This window comes from Sardina pilchardus, chromosome 1 (assembly GCF_963854185.1).
Source record: "Sardina pilchardus chromosome 1, fSarPil1.1, whole genome shotgun sequence".
In the NCBI taxonomy this organism is placed as follows: domain Eukaryota; kingdom Metazoa; phylum Chordata; class Actinopteri; order Clupeiformes; family Clupeidae; genus Sardina; species Sardina pilchardus.
In genome coordinates this window covers 7,813,641-7,838,326 of record NC_084994.1, presented here as the reverse complement: position 1 = coordinate 7,838,326, position 24,686 = coordinate 7,813,641, and the positions used below count along the sequence as shown (strand labels likewise).

At 39.8% G+C, this 24,686-nt stretch overlaps 1 protein-coding gene across 1 annotated transcript in view; it reads left to right on the top strand.

Moving 5' to 3' along the window:
* LOC134076164 (NACHT, LRR and PYD domains-containing protein 3-like) overlaps positions 1-21,110 on the top strand; it is a 58,668-nt gene extending 37,558 nt beyond the window's left edge. Inside the window, exons 7-9 of the mRNA XM_062531170.1 lie at positions 4,406-4,576; positions 13,517-13,687; positions 20,900-21,110. Coding sequence (XP_062387154.1) covers positions 4,406-4,576; positions 13,517-13,687; positions 20,900-21,110 — 553 coding nt within the window. The remainder of the gene's footprint in view (positions 1-4,405; positions 4,577-13,516; positions 13,688-20,899) is intronic.
* Positions 21,111-24,686: the final 3,576 nt, after the last annotated feature.

Genomic DNA, 24,686 nt, shown 5'->3' with positions numbered 1-24,686 from the left:
GTTAACTGTTTCCTCTGTCCACAACTGTTTCAAAATAAAAGTCCTCACTGCAATAATACACTATTAAATCATTTAACCACTGAAACTACTCAACTATTTAACTGTTCAACCATTCCAACTGTCATTTATCATCAACTATGCCTCCAGTCAACTAAATGAATCCTCCATGTACCTAGCAACCAACATAGCAACCATTAAAATTAAGCGTTTTTGACAGTTTCCATAGCAACCAACATGATTATACTTCAGTAACTTCTTTATTCTTGATAGTGGGCACCATGGATACCCTAGCAACTACTGTTTCAAAATAAAAGTCCTCACTAGCAAGTTAGCATTGTTAGCATGGTTAGCACAGTTAGCATTGTTAACATAGTTAGCATTTTTAGCATAACTGCTAAAAATGATTAGCTAAGTTAGCTCATCAACCTGGTTAGCATTGTTAGCATAGTTAGCATTGTTAACATAGTTAGCATTTTTAGCACAACTGCTAAAATGATTAGCTAAGTTAGCTAATCAACGTGGTTAGCATAGTTAACATAGTTAGCAATGTTAGCATAGTTAGCATTTTTTAGCATTACTGCTAGAAATCATCAGCTAAGTTAACTTATCAACCTGGTTAGCATTGTTAGCATAGTTAACATTTTAGAATACCTGTTAGAAATTATTAGTTAAGTTAGAACAGGAATGTTTAAGCTTGAAAATGTCTACCTTAACACTATCAACTCTCTTTAAACTATGCAACCACCATGTTTACCCTAGCTACACCTTAGTAGCCATATCTACATTTTTTTGCATTTTCATGCACTGGTAATTCCTTGGAATTGCATTTCTAGTTATTTTCTTTATTATTATTCCGCTGACAGCTTTTTCTAACCGCAATTTCTCTTCAACCGTTTAACTTAGAAACTTCATTCAAACTTTGTAACGTAGGTATTCTAATGGATCGGGTTGCTATGACTTTTCAACTTTGTAACTTTTATACTTTTTGAACTATAAATTAAAAACTATTAAAAATTTCCCCATAGACTTAACATTGGCCTCTATGACATCACAATCGGGTCGTTGAGCAATTAGAATCTTATGCCAGGTGGCCAGCCCCACCTGCAGCAGCCCTCTCTCTCTCAGGCTTTAAGCATACAATCTCTCTGTGAAGACTACATATCCTGTTAACTGTTTCCTCTGTCCACAACTGTTTCAAAATAAAAGTCCTCACTGCAATAATACACTATTAAATCATTTAACCACTGAAACTACTCAACTATTTAACTGTTCAACCATTCCAACTGTCATTTATCATCAACTATGCCTCCAGTCAACTAAATGAATCCTCCATGTACCTAGCAACCAACATAGCAACCATTAAAATTAAGCGTTTTTGACAGTTTCCATAGCAACCAACATGATTATACTACAGTAACTTCTTTATTCTTGATAGTGGGCACCATGGATACCCTAGCAACTACTGTTTCAAAATAAAAGTCCTCACTAGCAAGTTAGCATTGTTAGCATGGTTAGCACAGTTAGCATTGTTAACATAGTTAGCATTTTTAGCATAACTGCTAAAAATGATTAGCTAAGTTAGCTCATCAACCTGGTTAGCATTGTTAGCATAGTTAGCATTGTTAACATAGTTAGCATTTTTAGCACAACTGCTAAAATGATTAGCTAAGTTAGCTAATCAACGTGGTTAGCATAGTTAACATAGTTAGCAATGTTAGCATAGTTAGCATTTTTTAGCATTACTGCTAGAAATCATCAGCTAAGTTAACTTATCAACCTGGTTAGCATTGTTAGCATAGTTAACATTTTAGAATACCTGTTAGAAATTATTAGTTAAGTTAGAGCAGGAATGTTTAAGCTTTAAAATGTCTACCTTAACACTATCAACTCTCTTTAAACTATGCAACCACCATGTTTACCCTAGCTACACCTTAGTAGCCATATCTACATTTTTTTGCATTTTCATGCACTGGTAATTCCTTGGAATTGCATTTCTAGTTATTATTATTATTCTCCTAACCAGGTCCTATTCAGCTTCAACCGTTTAACGTAGAAACTTGGTTCAAACTTTGTTACGTAGGTCTTGAAAATAAGACTAAGTCTATCTATATTTCAGTTCTGTAAACTTGATACTTTTTGAAATATTAGCAAAATATTTTTCCCCATTGACTTTTCATAGACCTCTGAAGCTGCCCTGTTGGCCATATAAGGAGATCCGGGAGTTAATTGAAGCCAACTGCCCATATATGGCAAGCTTTTTTGTAGGCGAACTTCAGAGGTCTATCGCACTGCACTGCTGATTAAGCTGATTTGCACCTGTGTCAAGAGCCAGCTGCTATCAAGTTTAATTGACAGCCAGTTAAATTGAACCTGCATTATCAGCTCTCTCTGTATCTGCCAATAAACTAAAGAAGAAGAAGAAGAAGAAGCTCTCTCTGTCTACCCATTCACTCATACACACACACACACACACACCTGACTGCAGCACTTCATTCACCACACTTCTCCATGCACTCCACAACATTCTAACCTTAACCTAACTCCCCCATTTCACTGCATCATAGAAAGCCATGCTCCTTACATCCACTTACATCCACTCACACACACACACACACACACACACACACGCACGCACTCACACTCAGAGGTGGAAAAGTCAAGCTTCAGAGAGTAAAAGTCCAATCACGTATTGGTTCTATCTGTGCACTTAAACACAGGTGATCTCACCAATTAGCTGCTCTGCCTGGCTGAAGAGTTGTACTACTTAGAATCAGCTGGTTGGTTGGACTTTTCACCTCTGCCCCTAAGCCACATGCATACAACACACTGCCCCCCCCCCCCCCCCCCCTTCCCTCACCTTCCTCTGTCCACAACTGTTTGTAAATTTAAGTTTGTTTCACATTTTATCTTATGTCTTGCTTTTGCATGCACTGGTAATTTCCTCGAAATTACGTTTTCTAGTTACTATTCTGCTTACCAAATTCATTTTTGTATTCAGCTTGAACCGTTTAACCTAGAAACTTCATTCAAACGTTGCAACGTAGGTATTCAATAGGAGAAGGCTGCTATGTATTTTTCAACTTTGTAACTTTTATACTTTTTAAACTATAAATTAAAAACTATTAAACATTTCCCCATAGACTTAACATTGGCCTCTATGACATCACAATTGGGTCGTTAAGCAAATAGAATCTTATCACAGGTGTTCATACCCTCTCTCAGGCTTTAAGCATACAATCTCTTGAGACTACATATCCTGTTTAACTGTTTCCTCTACCCACAACTGTTTCAAAATAAAAGTCCTCACTGCACTAATACACCATTAAATCATTTAACCATTGAAACTACTCAACTATTTTACTGTTCAACCATTCCAACTGTCAGTTATCATCAACTATGCCTCCAGTCAACTATATGAAACCTCCACATACCTAGCAACAGTAAAACCATCCACCAAAGCCACTGCGAATACGAGATAATGCTTCTTAAAAATGACAGAAATTTAGAGGGAGGAAAATTCTGCTTTCAGTGGTGTAGATAACCCCTCGGTGCACCTTTTGGTCTTTAAAACTATGCTACCTAGGCTCTATGGAAATATAAAGCTTATGTTCATTTCTTTATCAGGATAATCAGGGTAGAAATGGCAATTTCAGTCATTTTCAGCCATGAATTGTTGGATTTTTGAGGGTCTCTGAGAGGGGTCCCAGAACTCCATAACAAAAAACAGCTGGAGGGTTTTAAGTATATGGCTGTTCATAGTTCCACATACTTATCACATATACAAAGTATGAGCCGATTTGGCCGACCCCCGTCTTCCCACCTCTGCCTGGTTTTCTCATGCAATGACTCTTAATTTGCTCCTGGGCAGATTAATCAGTTTGACTAACTTACTTGTAGGCTACATAATGTAAATGGACATTTCAAATAGCCTATTCATGACAGTTGAACAAAGTTATGCATGTTTGTGCAAAGTAACGTTATGATTGCCATATGGAGGAGGTGGGTCATTGAATTGAAAAGGTAGACTAAGGAATTGTTTGGGGAAATAAAAACAGCTACAGTCATTGCTAACGTTAGCAATGTATTATCAGAGTTTGTTTCTCTGTCATTATACTGAGGAAAACAGCACTTGACATTGAAAGCAATCAGCCTAGATTCCTGCTGCCGCTAGCTGGCAACCACGACTCAGAAGGGAGGGGGAGAGGATACACCGCTCTACAGTATTTTGAAAGTAATTGAAGTACTCGTTTTGGCCAAAATCCTACATACGGTTCCTTTAATCTCTGGAATATTTCATGTTGGCATGGAAATTATCTGCAAAAGATTGATGGTGTTGATTTATTGGGGCACCTTGTATCCCATTTATACATTTCTGCAATATTTTGTCTTTTTTCATGTTCTGTAGACTTGCTGAATGCACACTCACGGAGAAGTCCTGTGGAATTGTGGCTACTGTTCTACAGTCACCAAACTCCCTGATAGAACTGGACCTGAGTCACAATGACCTGGGAGATTCTGGAGTTCATCTTCTCTCTAAGGGACTGTCTAGTACCCACTGCAAACTGCAGATATTAAGGTTGGTGCAAGGCCATGCATTTCCTGATACCTTTTTCATTTGTTTGTTTCCTGAATTGTTGTTGTTAGTAATACACTATAGTGACAGGGAAACAATAACATGCAAGTCTTTCAGCCCATTGACTTTGAATGTGCCAGTCTTTGCTTAACAACATTGCAGAATTGCTTAACAGAACATTGTTGAGGTTTATCACAGATAAACCTCAGCCACTGCCATTGTATTGTCATAGAGAGCCGAAGTCACGCCCCTTCTATTAGCCACCACGGGACCTTTCTTTGGAAAAAAATTGAACGGCAATCAATGGAGACTGCCTGGTCCCGATCGTCTTGTGCCTACCCATATGATGTTTGCCAATTTTAAAGAAAATTTCTCATGTAAAGATGTAACACCAGGTTCTTACGGACCAGACAGTTGCCAGACACCAAAGATGAGTCAGAGGGGAAGATTAATCAAGTACAAATTTATTGAAGTTATGATAACCAGAATCAATGGGAGTTGGGGATAGCTGCTCACTCTCAGGGTTAGAAGGCCCAATCGACACACAGTGTAGACACTACAAGCAAAGCAATCAACAACTCAGGTGATCAAGATCACTAAACACACCAATCACAGCAACCACACACAAGCCTATAAGTAAGCAGCCAGTCCCCTGCTACAGCCAGTGGTCCTTAAATCATCAGTTCATCAGCTTATACTTAATAAATAGGATAAAATATTAATTTATTTAATTATAGCAGCAAGTCTTTACTTTTCAATTAATGAATAAAACTCAATGTTACCACAGTCCCAATTGGCAGAATTATACTGGACCGCGGGCTGAGCCACTTGGGAGAGGTAGATGGCGAGCAGAGTCTCAGCACAGGTCGGCCGCCCTGACTGGGACGTAAAGCGATAGTTCGGGTTTTAAGACACGAAGTTATATGGGTTCCCTGTCAGCAACGTTGTGTATCAGCAATGACTTACCCCCCGACAGCGTCCTGTGAGCCGAGATCCAGCCGGTTTTTGATGCTGAAGAAAGTAGTCCGGCAAGTTTCTGGGGTCACGAAAGTAAAGTGTTTTTCTTCTCAAAACCATACGTGTTCAAAAGAGTGCTATATTTGCACCACAAAAACGTTGTCCAGGAAAAATTCAAACCTTGTTATCTTGGCACTATTTTTCTCGATTCCTATCACTGCGCGCTACTGACAGCTGGACAACGTTTTTGTGGTGCAAATATATCACTCTTTTCAACGCATATGGTTTTGAGAAGAAAAACACTTTACTTTCGTGACCCCAGAAACTTGCCGGACTACTTTCTTCAGCATCAAAAACGATCAAAAACCGGCTGGATCTCGGCTCACAGGACGCTGACAGGGAACCCATATAACTTCGTGTCTTAAAACCCAAACTATCCCTTTAAAACATATTCCACAGACACACAAAATCAAGAGTCAAATAAACAATGCCAACTAAAACATGCACTAATACAGTTGGCTAACACACTGACTAAGTTACTTGGAGCAAACACCAAACATCCACATTCAGTCAGATTCTGTTGTTGTAAACCTACTCTATTCACTTGATGTCAGCCACTAAGCAGAAACTCACATTAACAGCACAACACATAATACAATAACAAACAAACACAATCAACTGCACGCCATCCACCTTACCCACAGAACACAAAGGAGACCAAAGAGGGGGCGGGGCCATCGTTGGCACCATTATATATGGCTCTCTTCTTCTCCCCTAATGGCCTAGGCACTTCCTGTCTGAATGCACTGGCTCCCCCACAGCACTGGTCCCATTATCACACCTCATGTCCACAGTCCATCCTGTTACACCGACATTAGACATGTATTTTGTAACTAGTCACGCTAGTGATGTTAGCCACATCGGATTGTACCGGCAGTACCAGCAAGAGATCTTACTTCAGCAAGAGTTTCCCTTGCCAATGAAAATACCAGTCAGAGGATTAAACACATCGGATAAGTTGTATTTGTCCATAGACTGTACATAAACTACTGTTAAGTGGCATACTGTAGCTAGCAGCAAGATGTAACCGTTAACTGGCATAACAACTAGTCTTAGCCAGAGCCTCTCGTTCCATTCACTTTGGTGACGTTGGTCTCGTTTGAGACCAGAGATGAGATGAGACTGAGCGGATTCACACAAAACTAACATAACTTTTAAAGTGTAATGCACAGTGAAATGTGAAATTTCACTATAATGTGAAAAATTATCTTTTAAATTCTCACACATCATATGTGAAATTCACAGTCCAATTCGAATGGAACCAACAAATAATTGTTATCTCTCCATTGACTCCAGATCATACATTTTCGAGAGAAAGGTCCCATGGACCGGAAGTAGAAGGGTGTGACTCTGGAAATATGTATCGTTGCGATGGTTACGATACTGTTTTCAACTTCCGTTCATTCTGTTAACATGTGCGTTCTCCGTAGCTAACTAGATTATGCCTCAACTTAGATTTCTTTCGAAATGTTGACAATTCTGCCCTCAGCATGTACAGTGGGTACGGGTTGAGAATGCACCTTCTCCCGCGGGACTCCCGAAGAGATCCCGCAGGCTGTCAAGCCGATTTTTTTCGAGGCTAAGGCAATGTACCCAAACAACCACCAGGTGGCAGAAAGTTTTAACCCACATTTCAGCTGCATTTAATGATGAAGACCGCATATCCGTCAATAGTCGACTCCTTAATCTCATTTAATCATCAAATTTGACAACAATCAGCTTAAATGTCAAATCATATGTATTTCTCTTTGTCGCCATGGTATTGGGGGAAACGCGGAGAAACGAGATGGTCAGTCCTCGTATTTTTTCTTCACGTTTCGTTATAAGAAATATATAGGCTAAGTAATATAAGTTAAAGTCTTCTTCCGTATTGAACAGACGCTCGGCATCTCAGATTGCAGTTGCAGAGTTTTCGAATGGTTTACAACCCAGCTGGTATCCACTGTTCATTCCGACATATCCCCTTTTTTTTTTTTCAAACAACGTGCCATTCCGACATGAGGTCATTAATAGGCTATTAATGTCATAACTATTAGGCTATCATTAGGCTTACTATGCATGGCTGTAGGCAGCTATGAGGCCACTGAGATCTGGACCTCATCGGTTTTGAGAGCTGGAAATACTAAATATCGGTATATTGTTGTGCATGTTGCGTTGGCGACTCGGGGAAGTGAAAGCAGTTGTGTATACACATTGCACGTTTTCATGGTGATCATCGGTGCAGCTGTAGCTGATTGTGAAAGCCGATTGGAAATACATAAGTTTAGCGAACGTTTCAACTATGTTTGCCATGGTAGACAAAAACACTCAAATAAAACAATAGCCTAAAAAATAACTGTAGTGCGTAATGGTCACGGCTCTATATCCTAAATAATGTTTGAGGTTCGCCATTTGGTAATATGACCTATCCTTACTGACAATAATTTAGATTGAGCACAACTAAAGTTGCACGAAGGCAAAATACAGTCCTAAGCCTATTATATATAGCCTGGCCAATTAGCCTATATTGTAGATGTGCAAAACCAGCATTTGCGTGCGTGCTTGCCGGTGAGGTGTAGCCTACAAAAATGAGCATAACATCTCATTATTAAAGTATGGCTAAAGGATATAGGCTACTGGTAACTTAAGAGAAGAGCTGGTTTAAAATTCAAGTGTAGTAAAAAAGTTTGTACACATCCCCGGTCAAGGTGCAGAACAAGAGTAAATCATAAAAAATGGAAAAAGGTTCGCATACTTGAAATCCTTCTTTCTTTATTTTCTTTTCTTTTCTTTAGCACAAAGGAATGACGTTTCGACCGTGTGGTCTTCTTCAGATTAAAATTCAAGTAACTTGTGCTATTTAACCCCTCGAGACCGACTGTATTGCAGTCTGCTGACAGACACAGCCAGGCGACGCTCCCAACCCATTCATTCGTGCCCAAAACGGGAGAGCGCACGGCAGCTATTGTTATGTATGGAGCTGGCTTAACAAAGTTTTGTGCGTTATATATACATTCCTGCATGCTGCATTACCGTGACCCTTAGCCTACCTTGTGGATGATTTTTTCTTATTGGAATACAGCAGGACAGAATGCCTTTTATCTAACAAACGCAAAAGCTGAGATTGTTGGAAGGAGGATATACTCAACAAACTTGTTTTTCGTTTCTGGGAGATCTCGTTATCGTTTTGGATTGTCGGATTTTTATACTTATTGTTTGGACTTATGGACAATGAACTTTGAGGGGTGGTTGTTAGTGCTTTACAAAGCTTTGTATTAATAAGTGTCGGTCCTCCTTAAGCTCACTGCGCGATGCAGTTGCGCACGAACTCATTAACTGTTTACGACACAATACTGTGTGATATTTGTGTTTTTCGTTTCTTAGATTTAATGCATGTTTGACATGTAAACAGGCCACGTCCGATTTCGCAAGTGATGTAGTAGGCTACATTTAAAAATTGACAGCCGTCTGTGAGACTATCCATTTCATGAAGAGCAATTGTCTTGTGCGATCATTCCCCCTCCCCCACACTCGTCTAACCAGTTCACTAGACATTATACCCTACCTATATGCAGCATTGAGGACGACTGCCTGCCTCCCTCCCCCCTCTCTCTCGACAATTATGTAAATGTCAAAATGTGTGTGTGTGTGTGTGCGCTGAACCACGAATTCACATATTAACTTTTCTTTTCAGCAGACATCGCAAAGATAAAAAAAATCGTAAAACTGAGAAAATCTTTCATTTTTTAAATAAAAGAATGCCTCTTTGTCTTAATGGGTTCCGGAAAGGTTCGTGGGATAGGTTTTGAACTTCGGTCGCCAGCGTGCGGTACAGATGCCTCAAGCAGTCGCGCCACAGCTCGAGTTTTTTTATCTTGTCGCTTAGCTTACACTTTAAGGGATTCAGTCAGTCGAGTTTATTTATCCACGCCGCGGCATGCACTTGAAACGCCGATCAAAAGTTCTGACATGTTAAACTGACGTAGTCATTAATTCACCACATGATAAAATGCTCATAGCTTGACGCACAGTAGCCTATAGTCTATGCCTATCTCTGAATCAACATGAACATGCATACCGAGAAACTTATTTCGCGGAGCTAGGCCTACTAGTCGATGGTTACAATGAATCACCCTCACTGCCCTATCGCATATCTGACCATCCATTGTTACAATGTTACAAAATACGCGATCTGCTCCATGCATAGCCTACGGTTATAAGTAAAGTGACAAGCATAGACATGTATTAAAGAGATTTCTGTTAAATACATTTTATTTTCAGTTATCAAAAGTGGTGGGGACAAAATCTGTGTTAACAACTGCTGGGTAGGCTACATGTACCCAGCGTCGCCGGTTAAAATGAACATGCCTCCGTTTTAAAATAGCCTATACATTTCTAAGTATTCCTATAGCATATAAATGTAGCCTAAATGTCCATCTTGTCCATCTCTTTCGTCTTCGCCATGACAAGATTCACGGAAGATTCGGGCACGGAAATGCCATCTTGTAACCGTAAGGAATTAATGAATTAATCCAAGGTTGCCTATCAAGTCTTTCAGGTTGAATTGAAGGCTATTTCCTTCTGATAGGCCTATAGGCGATTTTCTAAAACTATTTTCATTAATTTCAACAATGGTTTATTGAAACGTCGTTTGATTAATTTCGCCAGTCATCACCTTCATTTTAATGATTAAATGAGACGGATATGCGGAGCATTTCTCTTCCTCTCCATTGACCAAAACGCTGCTCTGGCATCTCTGCTGGACTGACTGAGTTATAGGCTACGTCGTGTGAGAGAGCTGTGGGGTAGGCTGTAAAACATTCAAAAACTCTGCAACTGCAATCTGACATGCCGAGCATGTCTCTTTTCTCCGCTTGTCACCAGCGCGGTGTCTTCGGGTTTTTCCGTGTTTTCCGGTATGAGCCGAACCTTCATGTTATTAGGGCTGTCTTATGTTGCCCCCTTGCGGTTGCAGTTTTAATTACAAAGTCCCGAACCTTCGGGATTCCCGATGTGTGGCAAAGAAAGGAGCATTCTCAACCCGTACCATCTGTATATACTACATCATATATAACCGATATAAAATAGAAAAGTTTACTTTTATATGCGTTATGATATGTTAAGCACCGTCAACCGTCACGTTAAAATAGATACAATGCAGCTTCGCCGGAAATAGAAAACCGTTTTCGGTGTTATGGCGACCCCCATTGTTGGCTGCGGAATATCGTGTATTTACAGATATGCCAACACCAGTCAACAAGGCAAATATTACCTGTTAGGCCAATATATGTTGTTCATCGCACCCCTGCATATGCATACGTTTCTGAGATTGGCCCTAGTGTACATTGTTGGTCAAAGGTCTCTTAATTTGTATTTATTTATCCGGGCACTGTGTAAACAGTATATTTTCCATTTATTCATGTTATATTTGTTATGCAGGCTTGACTGTACGTTTACAGATACATTGTGTGAGATTGTGGCTTCAGTTCTACAATCACCAAACTCCCTGCTATATCTGCACTTAAATAACAATGACCTGGGGGATTCTGGAGTCCAGCTTCTCTCTCAGGGACTGCCCAGTGCCAACTGCAAACTGGACACATTAAGGTTGGTGTAAAGCCATGCATTTACTGATATTTTTTTTATTTGTTTGTTTACTTAATTGTTGTTGTTAGTGTACACTATAGGGGGAAACTATAATAAATGTAATAAAAGTAATTCAGTCCTTCTAGCATTAACTCTGAATGTGCTAGTCTTTGCTTAAAACAGCATTTAGCTAGTGCAGAATTGATATGACATTACAGATAAACCCCAGCCACTACCATCGTATTACGGATGCCAGTCATCAAGCTGATGCCAGTCAAAAAAGCAAATATTGGCTGTTAGGCCAATATACTTTGTTCATTGCACCCCTACAATTTAGCTACATCAGGGGTGTCAAACTCATTTTCACCGAGGGCCGCATCAGCCCAATGGTTGCCCTCAAAGGGCCAGATGTAACTTCTAAGATTTGTAGCACCAGCCACAAAATCTTTAGCATCGGTAAAACTTCTAAAATCGAGAAGAGCAAAAAGTATCAGCATGACCTGTTCTTTTTTATTATTGTTATGTTTTGTAAAAACAAAACACCACTGTCAGTTCCATACAGTTTGACTTTTCAATGAGGGTCACTGGTCAGTCAGGAAGAGATCATGCCATGGATTCTTTTTTTTTTTTCATATTTCTGAGTTTTTAGATTCGAGTATATTCAACTTTACTGTCATTGCACGAGTGAAATACCAGTAACGAAATGCAGTTTTTACATCTAGCAAGTGATGCAAACGAGTAGGCTAACTGTCATGTCAAAAAGTGCATCCATATGAAATGCGTCACTAGCCTACACCGTTCCATACACATACAGTAGAAGCGAACGGTCCCGGTGGACTTTTTCTTTGAAGTTTTAAAGTTGAAAGGTGTTGTGTGGATTCTATGTTGTTCGTTTTAAACTGAAATGAAAATGCAAAGCAACAGGGCGATTACTACAAACTTCTAGCATACCTCTGCTTGCCTGATATGAATGCACCTCTTCTCGGTCAGAATAGGCTTATTTTCGCTTTTGGCCAAACAATCACTTGCTCGATTAGCAAGGATTTGGAGCTGGATTTTTTGGATAATAGGACTACACACAATTATACATGCCTTTTAAACGTAGACGTAAACGTATCACGTAGTTTACAACTTACATCGATTCCCCTCTCAAAGAAGCACACGCACTTCAAACAATCATGCGTTTCACAGGCAGGCTAAACCGAGCGCGTAATTTAGGCGCTCCGTTCGCTAAAATAGTTTAGAATACTGGTCTATTTTGTTTTCACACGTACACGTTGCTATCACATCTGATGTAGCCAGTTGCACTGATCATAGAGGAAGGTGGTTGATGTTGCCTCCCTGTCAGTCTCACATGCGTGCATTGTATTGCATTGTATTGCAGGGTATTGCCTATACGCAAAAACTGTATCGGACCTTTTAAGCTCTCGCGGGCCACATACTGTATCAGACCCTTAAAGCTCTCGCGGGCCATATGAAATGACCTGGCGGGCCGCATCTGGCCCGCGGGCCTTGAGTTTGACACCTGTGAGCTACATCATGCACATCTTGCACATCTTTCAGGTGTGTGTGTGTGTGTGTGTGTGTGTGTGCAGGTCTGGTCATTGTGCACATTTGAATGATTTCTGCATTGATTGGTGAAAGACTTATATTTTCCATTTATTAATATTATCTTCTGTTGTGTTCTTATCCAGGCTTGACTGTAGGCTTACAGATGCATTGTTTGAGATTGTTACTTCAGTTCTACAGTCACCAAACTCCCTGATAGAGCTGGACCTGTGTCACAATGACCTGGGGGATTCTGGAGTTCAGCTTCTCTCTCAGGGACTGTCTAGTCCCCACTGTAAACTGCAGACATTAAAGTGAGTGGAAGGCCATGTATTTACTGACATGTTTTAATTTATTTGTTTACTTTTCGTAGTTAGTGATAGACTTCCAGGCAGGGAAACAAAAATATCCATATTGTAGACCTGAATGATTTCTGCACTGTTGGTCAGGGCTCTCTTGATTTGTATATATTTATCAATGTACTGTGTTAACAGTTTATCGGCCATTTATTAATGTTATCTTCTGTTGTGTTCTTATGCAGGCTTGCTGATTGTAAACTCACAGTTAACTTGTGTGAGACTGTGGCCTTAATTCTACAGTCACCAAACTCCCTGCAACATCTGAACTTCAGTCACAATGACTTGGGGGATTTTGGAGTTCAGCTTCTCTCTCAGGGACTTTCCAGTTCCAACAGCATGCTGCAGACATTAAGGTTGGAATAAGGCCATGCATGCATTTCCTGATATTTTGTTTTTAATTAGTTTGTTAAATTAAGCAATTATTGGCTGATACTGATGTTAAATGTTGTTGCAGATTTGTTGACTGTAAACTCACAGAGAAGTCCTGTGGAATTGTGGCTGCTGTTCTACAGTCACCAAACTCCCTGATAGAGCTGGACCTGAGTCACAATGACCTGGGAGATTCTGGAGTTCAGCTTCTCTCTAAGGGACTGTCTAGTCCCCACTGCAAACTGCAGACATTAAGGTTGGTGCAAGGCCATGTAGACTGCACATATAAAGGTTTTCTTTTTACTATATGATCACAATGTTACTCATTTGAACATGCCCTAACATTAGGCAGGTCAATATTTGTTGTGCACTTTATTTAACATGAAAACAGCAATTTGCATATGAATTCAAGAATAGTATTTCTTGCTTAGAGTAATGAAATCTAAATGCAGCATAGTGGAATTCAACAACAGTTAGATAGTGAGGGAACTACAAGTTTACACTTGTGTCAGATACTTTGTTCAAGGTCCCAGTAGCTTAAAGGGATAATCCGGAGTGAAATGCACTTTAGATCAATTTTTCGGACTATTGGGAGTACATACGTTGAGTTGACACCAAAATCATGTCATTCGGATGTATTTTGAGAAAGTTCGAGTTCACCGTTTTTAGCCAAAACTCGTTAGCCTGTAAGTGACCGGGGCAGGTCCTTTCGCCACTACAAAACGCTATTTTTATACCTCTTCTACTGTTCCAAACAACACTACACTTACGTGGTAGTGAGTAGAGGGTCCCTAAAGCCAAACCGAAGTATCCCCACGTCTTTATGTGGTCGGATAGAGAGTCCAGAATGAATTTAATCGAGTCAGTACCTTTCCGGAAATGTTAGTAAAGTGTTGTGGAAGCGTTGTGCAGCTGCCGCAGCGACATTTCCGGGAGGTACTGACTCGATGAAATTTATTATACGAACAGGAAGGACAGGGGAACATATTGCTAAAGTAATTCCATAGGAAATATATAGTTATACTGTCTACATGAGCATGATGAGTAACAAAGCTCAAAATGTTTGCAATATGTCCCCCTGTCTTTCCTGTTAGTTTGTGCTCGTCAGTCGACTTATCGCGACTTCACCACAAGATGGCGCCCAGCGGAGAGATTCTATGAATGCAGAGGCCGAATTTCCCTCACGGGTCACGGGATCAAACGTGTATAGATCATAACAGACCGAGCTCGGAGATTTCAACCCCATTCGCGTTATCAATCCAGCTGATAATTCAGTCAAGCACAGACCTATGGCACAGACGAGCTATAGCTAACTCTGGCCAAAACATTTAGGCAGCCTACGTGGGACCTGCGTTTTCCCTCAATAGGAAACTTCGGCTGGTGCATATGGATTTACTCTTTTGCGTTTTCAAACTCACGGCAACATTTTTCAAGTGTACAGAACTGCTGCTGATATGCATTGTCCGCTTGTCCAACACGAGAGAGAGCGCGCATAGCTGTAGGGTAGACTGAGTACAGTTGGGTCATGTGTACAGTTGAGACACCTTAAATATCTTGCCTGCAAACCAAGCCTGATCTATGATTTTTGCTACACATATGTGTGTTAGTGTTCTCTTTAATCATGGGAAATTTGGACACTGTGCATATCTCCTGTCCAAAGATATTGGCAAAAGTATTTTTACCATAGTGAGAATTTCACTTAACCATGTTCCTTCCACAGTGAATATCTTGTTACTCCAATGTGACTGTTATACTTTTCTTACATCATTGCAAAGGTCATTCTGTGCTCTACAAACTGACATATTTCATGACATCCTTTCATGCAAGGTTGTTGCATTATTTAGAAAAATGTGCAAGATGGTCAGAAGGGTACAGATGAGACACTTTGTCTCAACTGTACCTGGATAAAATCCCATTGGATTGCATGGTGTTTATTTGTGCATATTATGATGGCATTTAGGCAATATAGAACACAAATGTCAATAAAATGAATGTTTTTGATATTTAAACTATATATTATTAATGAATATATCTTATAACATGAAGATTTTAAGGATTACATCATAATTTGAAAATTAGCCATGATAAAACCAAGAAAAAAAAGATATTTTCATCTTTAAACATTTGTCCCTGCTTTATGTCTATCTGATGCCAATTTAGATAAAAAAAAAATAGATTAAAATAAAAAGAAACACTCGGATTACACATTTTAAAAAGTTTGCTACATTTGCAGTGAATGGCTAGTCAGCCTTCCAGCATCATGAATGGGCGTCTCAACTGTACCATGCTACTGTCTCAACTGTACTCAATAAAATTATATTAGGGTACGGTTGAGACAAAATGCCACCTTGTGTTTATGAGTTAATTGTGAAAAATCTAAACAACTTACGGATATATACTTTGGGTTTTATTTTAGTGCACAGATCAAAGATATACCATGTAAGAACACAGTTATTTTCAATGGCTTTTTACAGTCAAACTTTCAAGTGGTAATGGGGAAAGCAAAAACTGTCCCAACTGTACTCAGTCTACCCTACTTCGGAGTTCTTCCTCAGACACAGCTAGCGGACAGTGACACTCGGCTGTGCTCCGTTTCACGTTTAGAGTTATCATAGTGTCAAGGACATTTAAGCTATTTAAATACCAACGAACTGAATGTTTATTCTTTAGTTTGCTTGTGTTTAACATTGTCACATAGTCTAATACTCAACCTATCAAACTGCAAATTTGGGATGAAAAAAAAAATATCTTCCCACCAACAAATATGGACATGTTCTCAAGCCAAATGATAGGAACCAGTGATGATGACATTTTTAAGAATAAGAATTGTGTTGACTGATATTGTAATAGAGATGTTCTGCTCATTCACATATCACTTAAGAGACGTGAATTACTGGTGATGCAGTGCATCACCTCTTAGACTAAAATAAACAGACACGCAAAGAGGAGTTCATACCAAAGCCTAAAAATGTCATATGAGCATGGACTCTTCCCACTTATTGACCCTGATAATGAGGTAATGTTTGATAGTTCTCAAGACATGAATGAATAGTTATACAATGCGTAAACAAAACAGGCATGAACTTTAAAAAGAGTTTGCATGGTAGTTCATGGTAATGTCCGCATATAAAGGTCCTTTTGGTCTATTTGGTACTTTATTGATGCAAAGTATTCCCTACAAACTTCAAACCAAAAGTTCAGACGTGGGAGGGAACTTTTTACCTTGGCAGCTTGCAGCAATGATCGCGTAGGATACTCTCGTGTTTCCTCGCGTATCGGGCCTTCCACTTCCCTCCACCCTCCACATGAGATGTCCTCGATGACGTCGGGCTTTGAACTTTTCGGGGCGCTAGCTGAGGGCTTGATGAGAGAGGCCGTATGCAAATAGAGGGTTGAGAAGAGCCCAGTGAGTATGACGCAGGCAAATTAACTTAACATTCTTGCATAACCTACTTTAAAAGGCTAAACATCTAAAATACACTTACGTTCACCGAAAGTGTGCCCCTGATGATGGTCTGTCCAATGGTCTGGTCTGGATATGGTACTGCGGGTTGAAACACATGCACATTTGTTGGTCACACATTTTTTTTCTTAAGTAGAAATAGTTGAAACACTGGATATTCTATGTCAAATGATCACTGTCTAATCTCTCTTACACTGAAAAGAGTCTATGACCACATCTCATCAGCCAGCAGGGCTTTCACAGTTGTCAGGTAGTCTCCAGGCCAATTCACTGTTATGAAGATATACAAAAAGATTGACCATGTCCATCATTAGTCACACATGTTTTAGTAGCTTTAGATTTGAAATAATAATGTTTGCCATACAACTCTTACAAGACATATTAATAAAGATAGCTGAGATACTAATAAAATGATGCATACGTGCACAAATACAATACTTACACTTTATGTCAACATCTTGCCAGGCAACAGGACCTCCACCGTTTCCAGTTGGCCTGGTCTGTATATTGAATTATGAAGTAAAGAAAACATTTCTAAGTTTAAAAGTGAATTGAGACACTGAGTTTGCAACCCATATCATTGAAAATATACAATTAAGATGTCTCACCATTTTGAGTGACCAGATGGTTGCCTGAAGGAGATTAAGGCCTGGTAGTATTTCCTTAAAATATACAGCAAAACAGACACTTAATAAACATAGTCCACACATTGCAAAACAAGACTAATGAGTTTTGATGTACAGTAGGCCTACAGGTAACCGACTAGCAACCTAAAATGCACACAAAAACCTTTCTAACGCTTCCCTTAGGTGCAAATGCATGACATACTGGTCAAAACAGTAGATGCATACAATAGTTCTGAAGCCTAGTTTTTTTTTCCCGCTTTAGTTAGTTATTTGCTGCATGTCTATTTCCATTATTGATGCGCTCATAACTATCGCGCAGTTGTGCTGGGTGCACTGCATAGCTGACTCGTAACCTAGGCTACCCTCAGAGTGGAGAGGTGGGGTTTTAACATCTGTTGATATCAAGGACCCACGTCTTACATCTCCGTTTTATATTTGCCTAGCCTTCGTCTTTTCACTCAGACGAATCACTCACTGGTCAATTTTAATAGGTGATGTTCGGCCAGGCTTGCTGTTGTAATGAGCGTTTTAATTCAAACTAGCTACTCAGCCTATTAGGCTACTTTTAAATGCTTTCGGTCAAATGACAGCTTCCTGGGTAAAGTCTCACGGTCAAATCAAAGCCATCGATATCTCATGGCTTTGGGTCAAATATTCTTACACATACACAGCTGCCCTACGGAGATCATCGATGCTGTTAACATTTTGTTGCTACAGTAGGTTTAAAATATTTTCCAGTGTTAGCTATAGCTAACGTGAATTAGCTCAATCAACGTGAATTAGTTCATCGAAGTTGTTATTACTCCAAAACAGCTCGTTTAGACAAAGTTATGACTTAGCTTAGCAGGTAAATATACAACAGCCATACAATTGACACAACACATACTTTCTGACCATTTACATGAGTGAATTTACCCACCTGAAAATCGCTGCTCCAGGAGACTGTTGTTGAGTTGTTGTACTACTGTAGCTACACAGTACACACGTCACACATAAAAAAAAATAAAGCCGTTAGTTCTAGCGGGATCGGCTTTGGGTAGTGGGAGCCAGAGGGGCCGATCAAAAGCCTACATGCGTGGAAGCCTGAGCTGTAGCCAGAGTTAAAACATTAACTCCGACTAAGGGCCGATACCGGCCGGCCGATACCCCTGAGACACTAATATTTGCGAATATCGCCGCTGATTTAATGCCGACGTCGTCCAGATTCATGTGTGCTGTCTGGGTAAAGTGGCAAATTTGCCATATGGCACTTTTTTCTCGGAATATTGCCACCCCACCTCTGAAAAAAATATATACGTGGCCCTAATACGCCGTCGTATTCATGACACTCCTAGCTGTCAAAATTAACAAGGTTCAGCTGGACGTCACTGTGGCTCGAGATCACAAATGTGACTCTGCAAAGCGAAACAAGTCATTGTGCTCACGTGAACGGCCATAAACTACGCTTTCCAACAATATGTATATCAAGGGTATTACACAAACTATCGCTAAGATAACCGCATCCAAAGATGACATGGTTCTCCTGTCACGATATGCCAGAAGAGGAGAAATCACCTTCTTAAGCAGTGCGTGGACAACGGGAATAGCAGAAAATGTGTTGAATCTTCGCCAGGTTGAACAGTCAAAACGTATGTTTTTCTGTGAAATGTGTTCACGATATGAAACTCTAGAGTGTATACTGTCGAATTATGCGAAAACGTGAAATTCAACATTTTAACCCGGAAGTTTGCTATTGTTGATTTTCGCAAAATAACGTTGTGCACAAAGCGACTGATTTCGCTTTAAATGGTCACAAATTATCTTTTTTGGACATATAATGCACCTTCATGTTGTAAATTCTAGGGGCGAGGCCATTAAAATGAGCATATAGGGGCGTGATATTTAAATCACACTTGTTTCCAGCCGCCATATTTATCAACACACGTTTATTCTTACGCTGGAATTGGAGTAATACAAAAAGGTCATAAATCACACGTGAGCCCCGTCGTAAGATGATTTCTGCGCTCAGATCTACACTGGTTTCTACGCTCGACGAAAAGGTCATAAATCACACGTGAGCCCCGTCGTAAGATGATTTCTGCACTCAGATCTACACTGGTTTCTACGCTCGGTTGATAAATGAGGGCCATTGAATCTGAAAGTGACCTAAAGCTTTGGCTTATTAGCTGTTCTGCTATTGCAGTAATAGGGGGGGAAGTAAATAGAATATAAAAGAAGCATGAGCATTCCTTTCTTAAGCCCCTCTTTCATTCTGCAGCTTTTCCAGAGTAAATTCCAATGATTTTTTTGTTCCACAGGTCAATACCAAAACACTTATTTCCTTCAATACAAATCCAGGCATATAACTATTAACAGTCCAAGCATTACCAAGAGGAAAATGCAAAGAGGAAACAGTACTACATTTGTTGCCACAAGGCAGTCCATCCTATACAAATATCTCCATTTAGGCTACTTGTGCTACTCAATAAGGGTTCCATTACGGCACAGCGCAAGTTCAATGAATGAATGAAAGCGGCTGTCTTGTCTCGCAAACATCCTGACACTCTTTCAAAGCCATGAAACTTAATAGTGTGAACCATCAAATACCCTCCAGATGTCAGTGCCCATCAGTCCAAACATTTAGCAATATAATCAGACAGTCTAAAAGTACATTTAATCCCAATCTGAACCGAAAATCTTTTGATATCTTCAAACGAAACACATGTAAGAAATAAATGCCTGCCTTGAATACAAGCCTGCCACAAATAAAGCCCTGTACTGAGATACCACAATAGTTAAGGCGAATGCGTGAATTTGTGGTAGTATTAATGGTGCATGCAAAATGATATGAAACAAAATAGATAGCTGCAGCGACAATATAGGGAGAATCTATACTAAGTCAGTGTATTCTTCTCAGCTACCGACCTGAGTATGGACACAGTATCGGTATCTGATCTAATGTTGTGTTCTTATGCAGGCTTGATGGTTGTAAACTCACAGATAAATGCGGACCCGGGTCCAGACCCGCCTGAAAAGGTGGTCTGGGGTCCGGTTCGCTAGAACGCTGGAGCAGATTGCTAAGCAAACTTTCTAAAGAATCTAAAGAATCTTTACCTTTGTCTGCTTCATTGCACAGCCTTCTGCTGTGTTGGTAAGTGATATTTGAAACAGAATTCTGGAAGCTTGTGTCTAGAAGCATGGTACTTATGACGCAAACGGACCCGGGTGTGCAGACAAACATGTAATGTGAACACAGACCAACTACGGTAGAAGTAACCGCACTCGGGTCCGGTCCAGTTAAATGGACCTTGTGTGAAAGCAACCTTAAAAGCTCTCTCTCTCTCTCTCTCTCTCTCTCTCTCTTTCTCTATCTCTCTCTCTCTCTCTCTGTCTCTTTCAGGCTCTCTGATTGTCTCATCTCAGAGAAGGGTTGTGGTTTTCTGGCTTCAGCTCTGACTTCAAACCCCTCCCATCTAAAAGAGCTGGATCTGAGCTACAATCAACCTGGAGAATCAGGATTGAAGCTGTTATCTGCTAGACTGGAGGATCCTGTCTGTAAACTGGAGATAATTAAGTATGGTCAGAAAGAAACCCAAGTGTTGCACAATTAGACATGGTCAGTCTCTAAAAGGCGTGGATTGAAGGCTAGTTGATATGAGTTTTGTTATTCTTTGACAATTAAAACATTCCATGCCGACGTGAACTTTACTTTAATTTTCTGCCAGCACTATGCCTTAAACGCAAACATTCCTCATCCGTTATCCAGACTTGCATGAAAATATCTGAAACAAAACTCGCAGCCATAGGTTATTTTGAGAATGATGATTTTCTCTTCAGCATTGTCCTAACTGTTAAAACGAGGCAGATAGCCTATGACGAGGCACTGCAACAACCTATTGCTTACAGAGATACAATTTAATGCCATGTCCTGATACAATCCGGGCGAGTGACTTGACACATTTGAGTAAAAATTTGCATTGGTGAGTAAAATTCGCCACTGCTGGGTTGCTGACATAAGATTGCTTCACTGTAAAATATCAGCAAAGCTTTTATATAGCCTGTTTTTTTTCCTGCGAAAAACAGCTGATGCATTAGTTAAATTGAGTCAGCAGTTAGTTATCAGTGATCAGTCATCATATTAACGCAGTGCCATTTGGCAAATGCATTTATTCAAGGAAGTTTAATGTTGTTTGATTTTTAATGCAAACGAAGAAATAAATAACATGTTTTATAGTAAATAGTTACCCAGCCGTATAATAAGTTAGGCTACATGTTATTAACAAGGTATCTGTGTTCTTACACCTTTTTTCAAAGATTACAGTTTTGTGGCCGGTCTTCCTTTACTTAACTTTACTTCACTACTTCCTTCTTTACTACAACACGTGTGTTTGTGTGTGTGAGAGAGAGTGTGAGTGTGAGTGTGAGTGTGTGTGTGTGTGGTTTGCATGAAACAATTGTCTATTTGCAGACTTCTCTATCTACACTACTCTCTCTTTCCTTTGAACCAGTTCACAAAATGAAAACGGAAACCAGAAACTTTTAATTTGCTAGAAACAGAAAGGAAACCAGAAACTTTTACATTTCTTTATGTTCGAGAACAGAAACATTTATCTAATAGTGTTTTTTTTTTCATTCTCTGACAACATTTCTGTGCAATATTTATATAATATCTTGGTGAGGTCATTCACTCATCAGGAGAAATGTAACAGAGAATCTTTTTTTCATGTCCCTCTGAGCCCTGACAAGGTTTTGGGCATGTGTTCAATATTCACAATGCCAGCTATGTACACAGCATTACGGTTTTGATGTCATGAGAGATACAGTAAAAATGCACTGATTGAGCCCCGTTGACAATTGATATTCACACTGGCCGCTATGTAGCCTACCATATTTCAGTTATTTGCACAGATTAAGCTATGTGAGTTGCACAGGCCTTTGGATGGATGTACTGTATGAATTACAGTGATTTGTCTGTAATGCTTTGTGGTTTTGTATTGTTTGATGACATAAGAGAAACAAATGCACTGATTGGACCCTGGCCATGTTTGGTCAATCAGTTCAGGAACTTTCATTTTCATTGTTCTTACCGCTTCAGGAACGTCCATTTTAGGGTTGAACAAAAACTTGAAACGTTAAAATACTGTTTCTGTTTGGAACGAACCAATTGGGAACTAATTCTGGTTCAAAGCCCTGCTCTTCCAAATCTTCTCCTTCTCTCTTTCGGTCCTTTATTTATAAATGAAGCTACTGTGGGCCATCAGCCCAGGAACTTACTCCCAGGAACTTTGGTAACTATAAGATTTTGGATTTGGGGTTTTCATAAACTGTAAGCCATTAATCATCAAAATTATAACATATAAAGGCTTGAAATATCTTGCTTCACATGTAATGAGTCCATATAATAAATTAGTTTGTTGAATTGCTGAGATGAATTAACGTTTAGATATTCAAATCTTTTTAGTTTTACCTGTACTGTTTTGGTGATTGTAAACAAATGCTGATATTGCTGTCTTCATATTATGCACTTTTTCTATAACTAATGTGTGAATTATAAGAATATTTCAGCAATATGATGATGTATTCAATTATCCTTAAAGTTTAGGTTTTTTTTTTACTGAATTTCTTTGAAAAATTATTTGCTGGTCGCAGGTGTCAGTGTTTCTATGTATTTACACATAACTATAAAACCTTCTTGCTTAAAATGTGCAAATAACAATTCTAATGTGATAAACCTGTTGTCATTTTCTTTGTTTTCTATGCCATAACAACATTGACTATATGAAATAAATTGTTCCCTCCTCCTTCAAACATTTTTTTCTGTAGTTGGACATGACATGCATTGACCACCAAGGTCATCTTTACACTCAGAGCAGCACTCAGATGAGTGTATTGCAGTATAATAACTTTTCCACACTAGCCTGTAGGTAGATGAGTGAGGGCAGTCTCACCCTGGTATGAGATCTCTTCGTTTTCTCATTTTGCGCTACCTTTTTCACTGTTTCCGAGGTTAATATCTCATAATACACACTCATCACCCCTTGTTATGAACCTCACCATAGTGGTGTATTCCACACACTCATCACCCCTTGATATGAGCTCATAGTGGTGTATTCTACACACTCATCACCCCTTGATATGAGCCCATAGTGGTGTATTCTACACACTCATCACCCCTTGATATGAGCCCATAGTGGTGTATTCTACACACTCATCACCCCTTGATATGAGCCCATAGTGGTGTATTCTACACACTCATCACCCCTTAAGCTCCACCATAGTGGTGTATTCTACACACTCATCACCCCTTGATATGAGCCCATAGTGGTGTATTCCACACACTCATCACCCCTTGATATGAGCCCATAGTGGTGTATTCTACACACTCATCACCCCTTGATATGAGCTCCACCATAGTGGTGTATTCCACACACTCATCACCCCTTGATATGAGCTCCACCATAGTGGTGTATTCTACACACTCATCACCCCTTGATATGAGCCCATAGTGGTGTATTCTACACACTCATCACCCCTTGATATGAGCCCATAGTGGTGTATTCCATTCTACACACTCATCACACCTTGATATGAGCCCATAGTGGTGTATTCCACACACTCATCACCCCTTGATATGAGCCCATAGTGGTGTATTCTACACACTCATCACCCCTTGATATGAGCCCATAGTGGTGTATTCTACACACTCATCACCCCTTGATATGAGCCCATAGTGGTGTATTCTACACACTCATCACCCCTTGATATGAGCCCATAGTGGTGTATTCTACACACTCATCACCCCTTGATATGAGCCCATAGTGGTGTATTCTACACACTCATCACCCCTTAAGCTCCACCATAGTGGTGTATTCTACACACTCATCACCCCTTGATATGAGCCCATAGTGGTGTATTCCACACACTCATCACCCCTTGATATGAGCCCATAGTGGTGTATTCTACACACTCATCACCCCTTGATATGAGCTCCACCATAGTGGTGTATTCCACACACTCATCACCCCTTGATATGAGCTCCACCATAGTGGTGTATTCTACACACTCATCACCCCTTGATATGAGCCCATAGTGGTGTATTCTACACACTCATCACCCCTTGATATGAGCCCATAGTGGTGTATTCCATTCTACACACTCATCACACCTTGATATGAGCCCATAGTGGT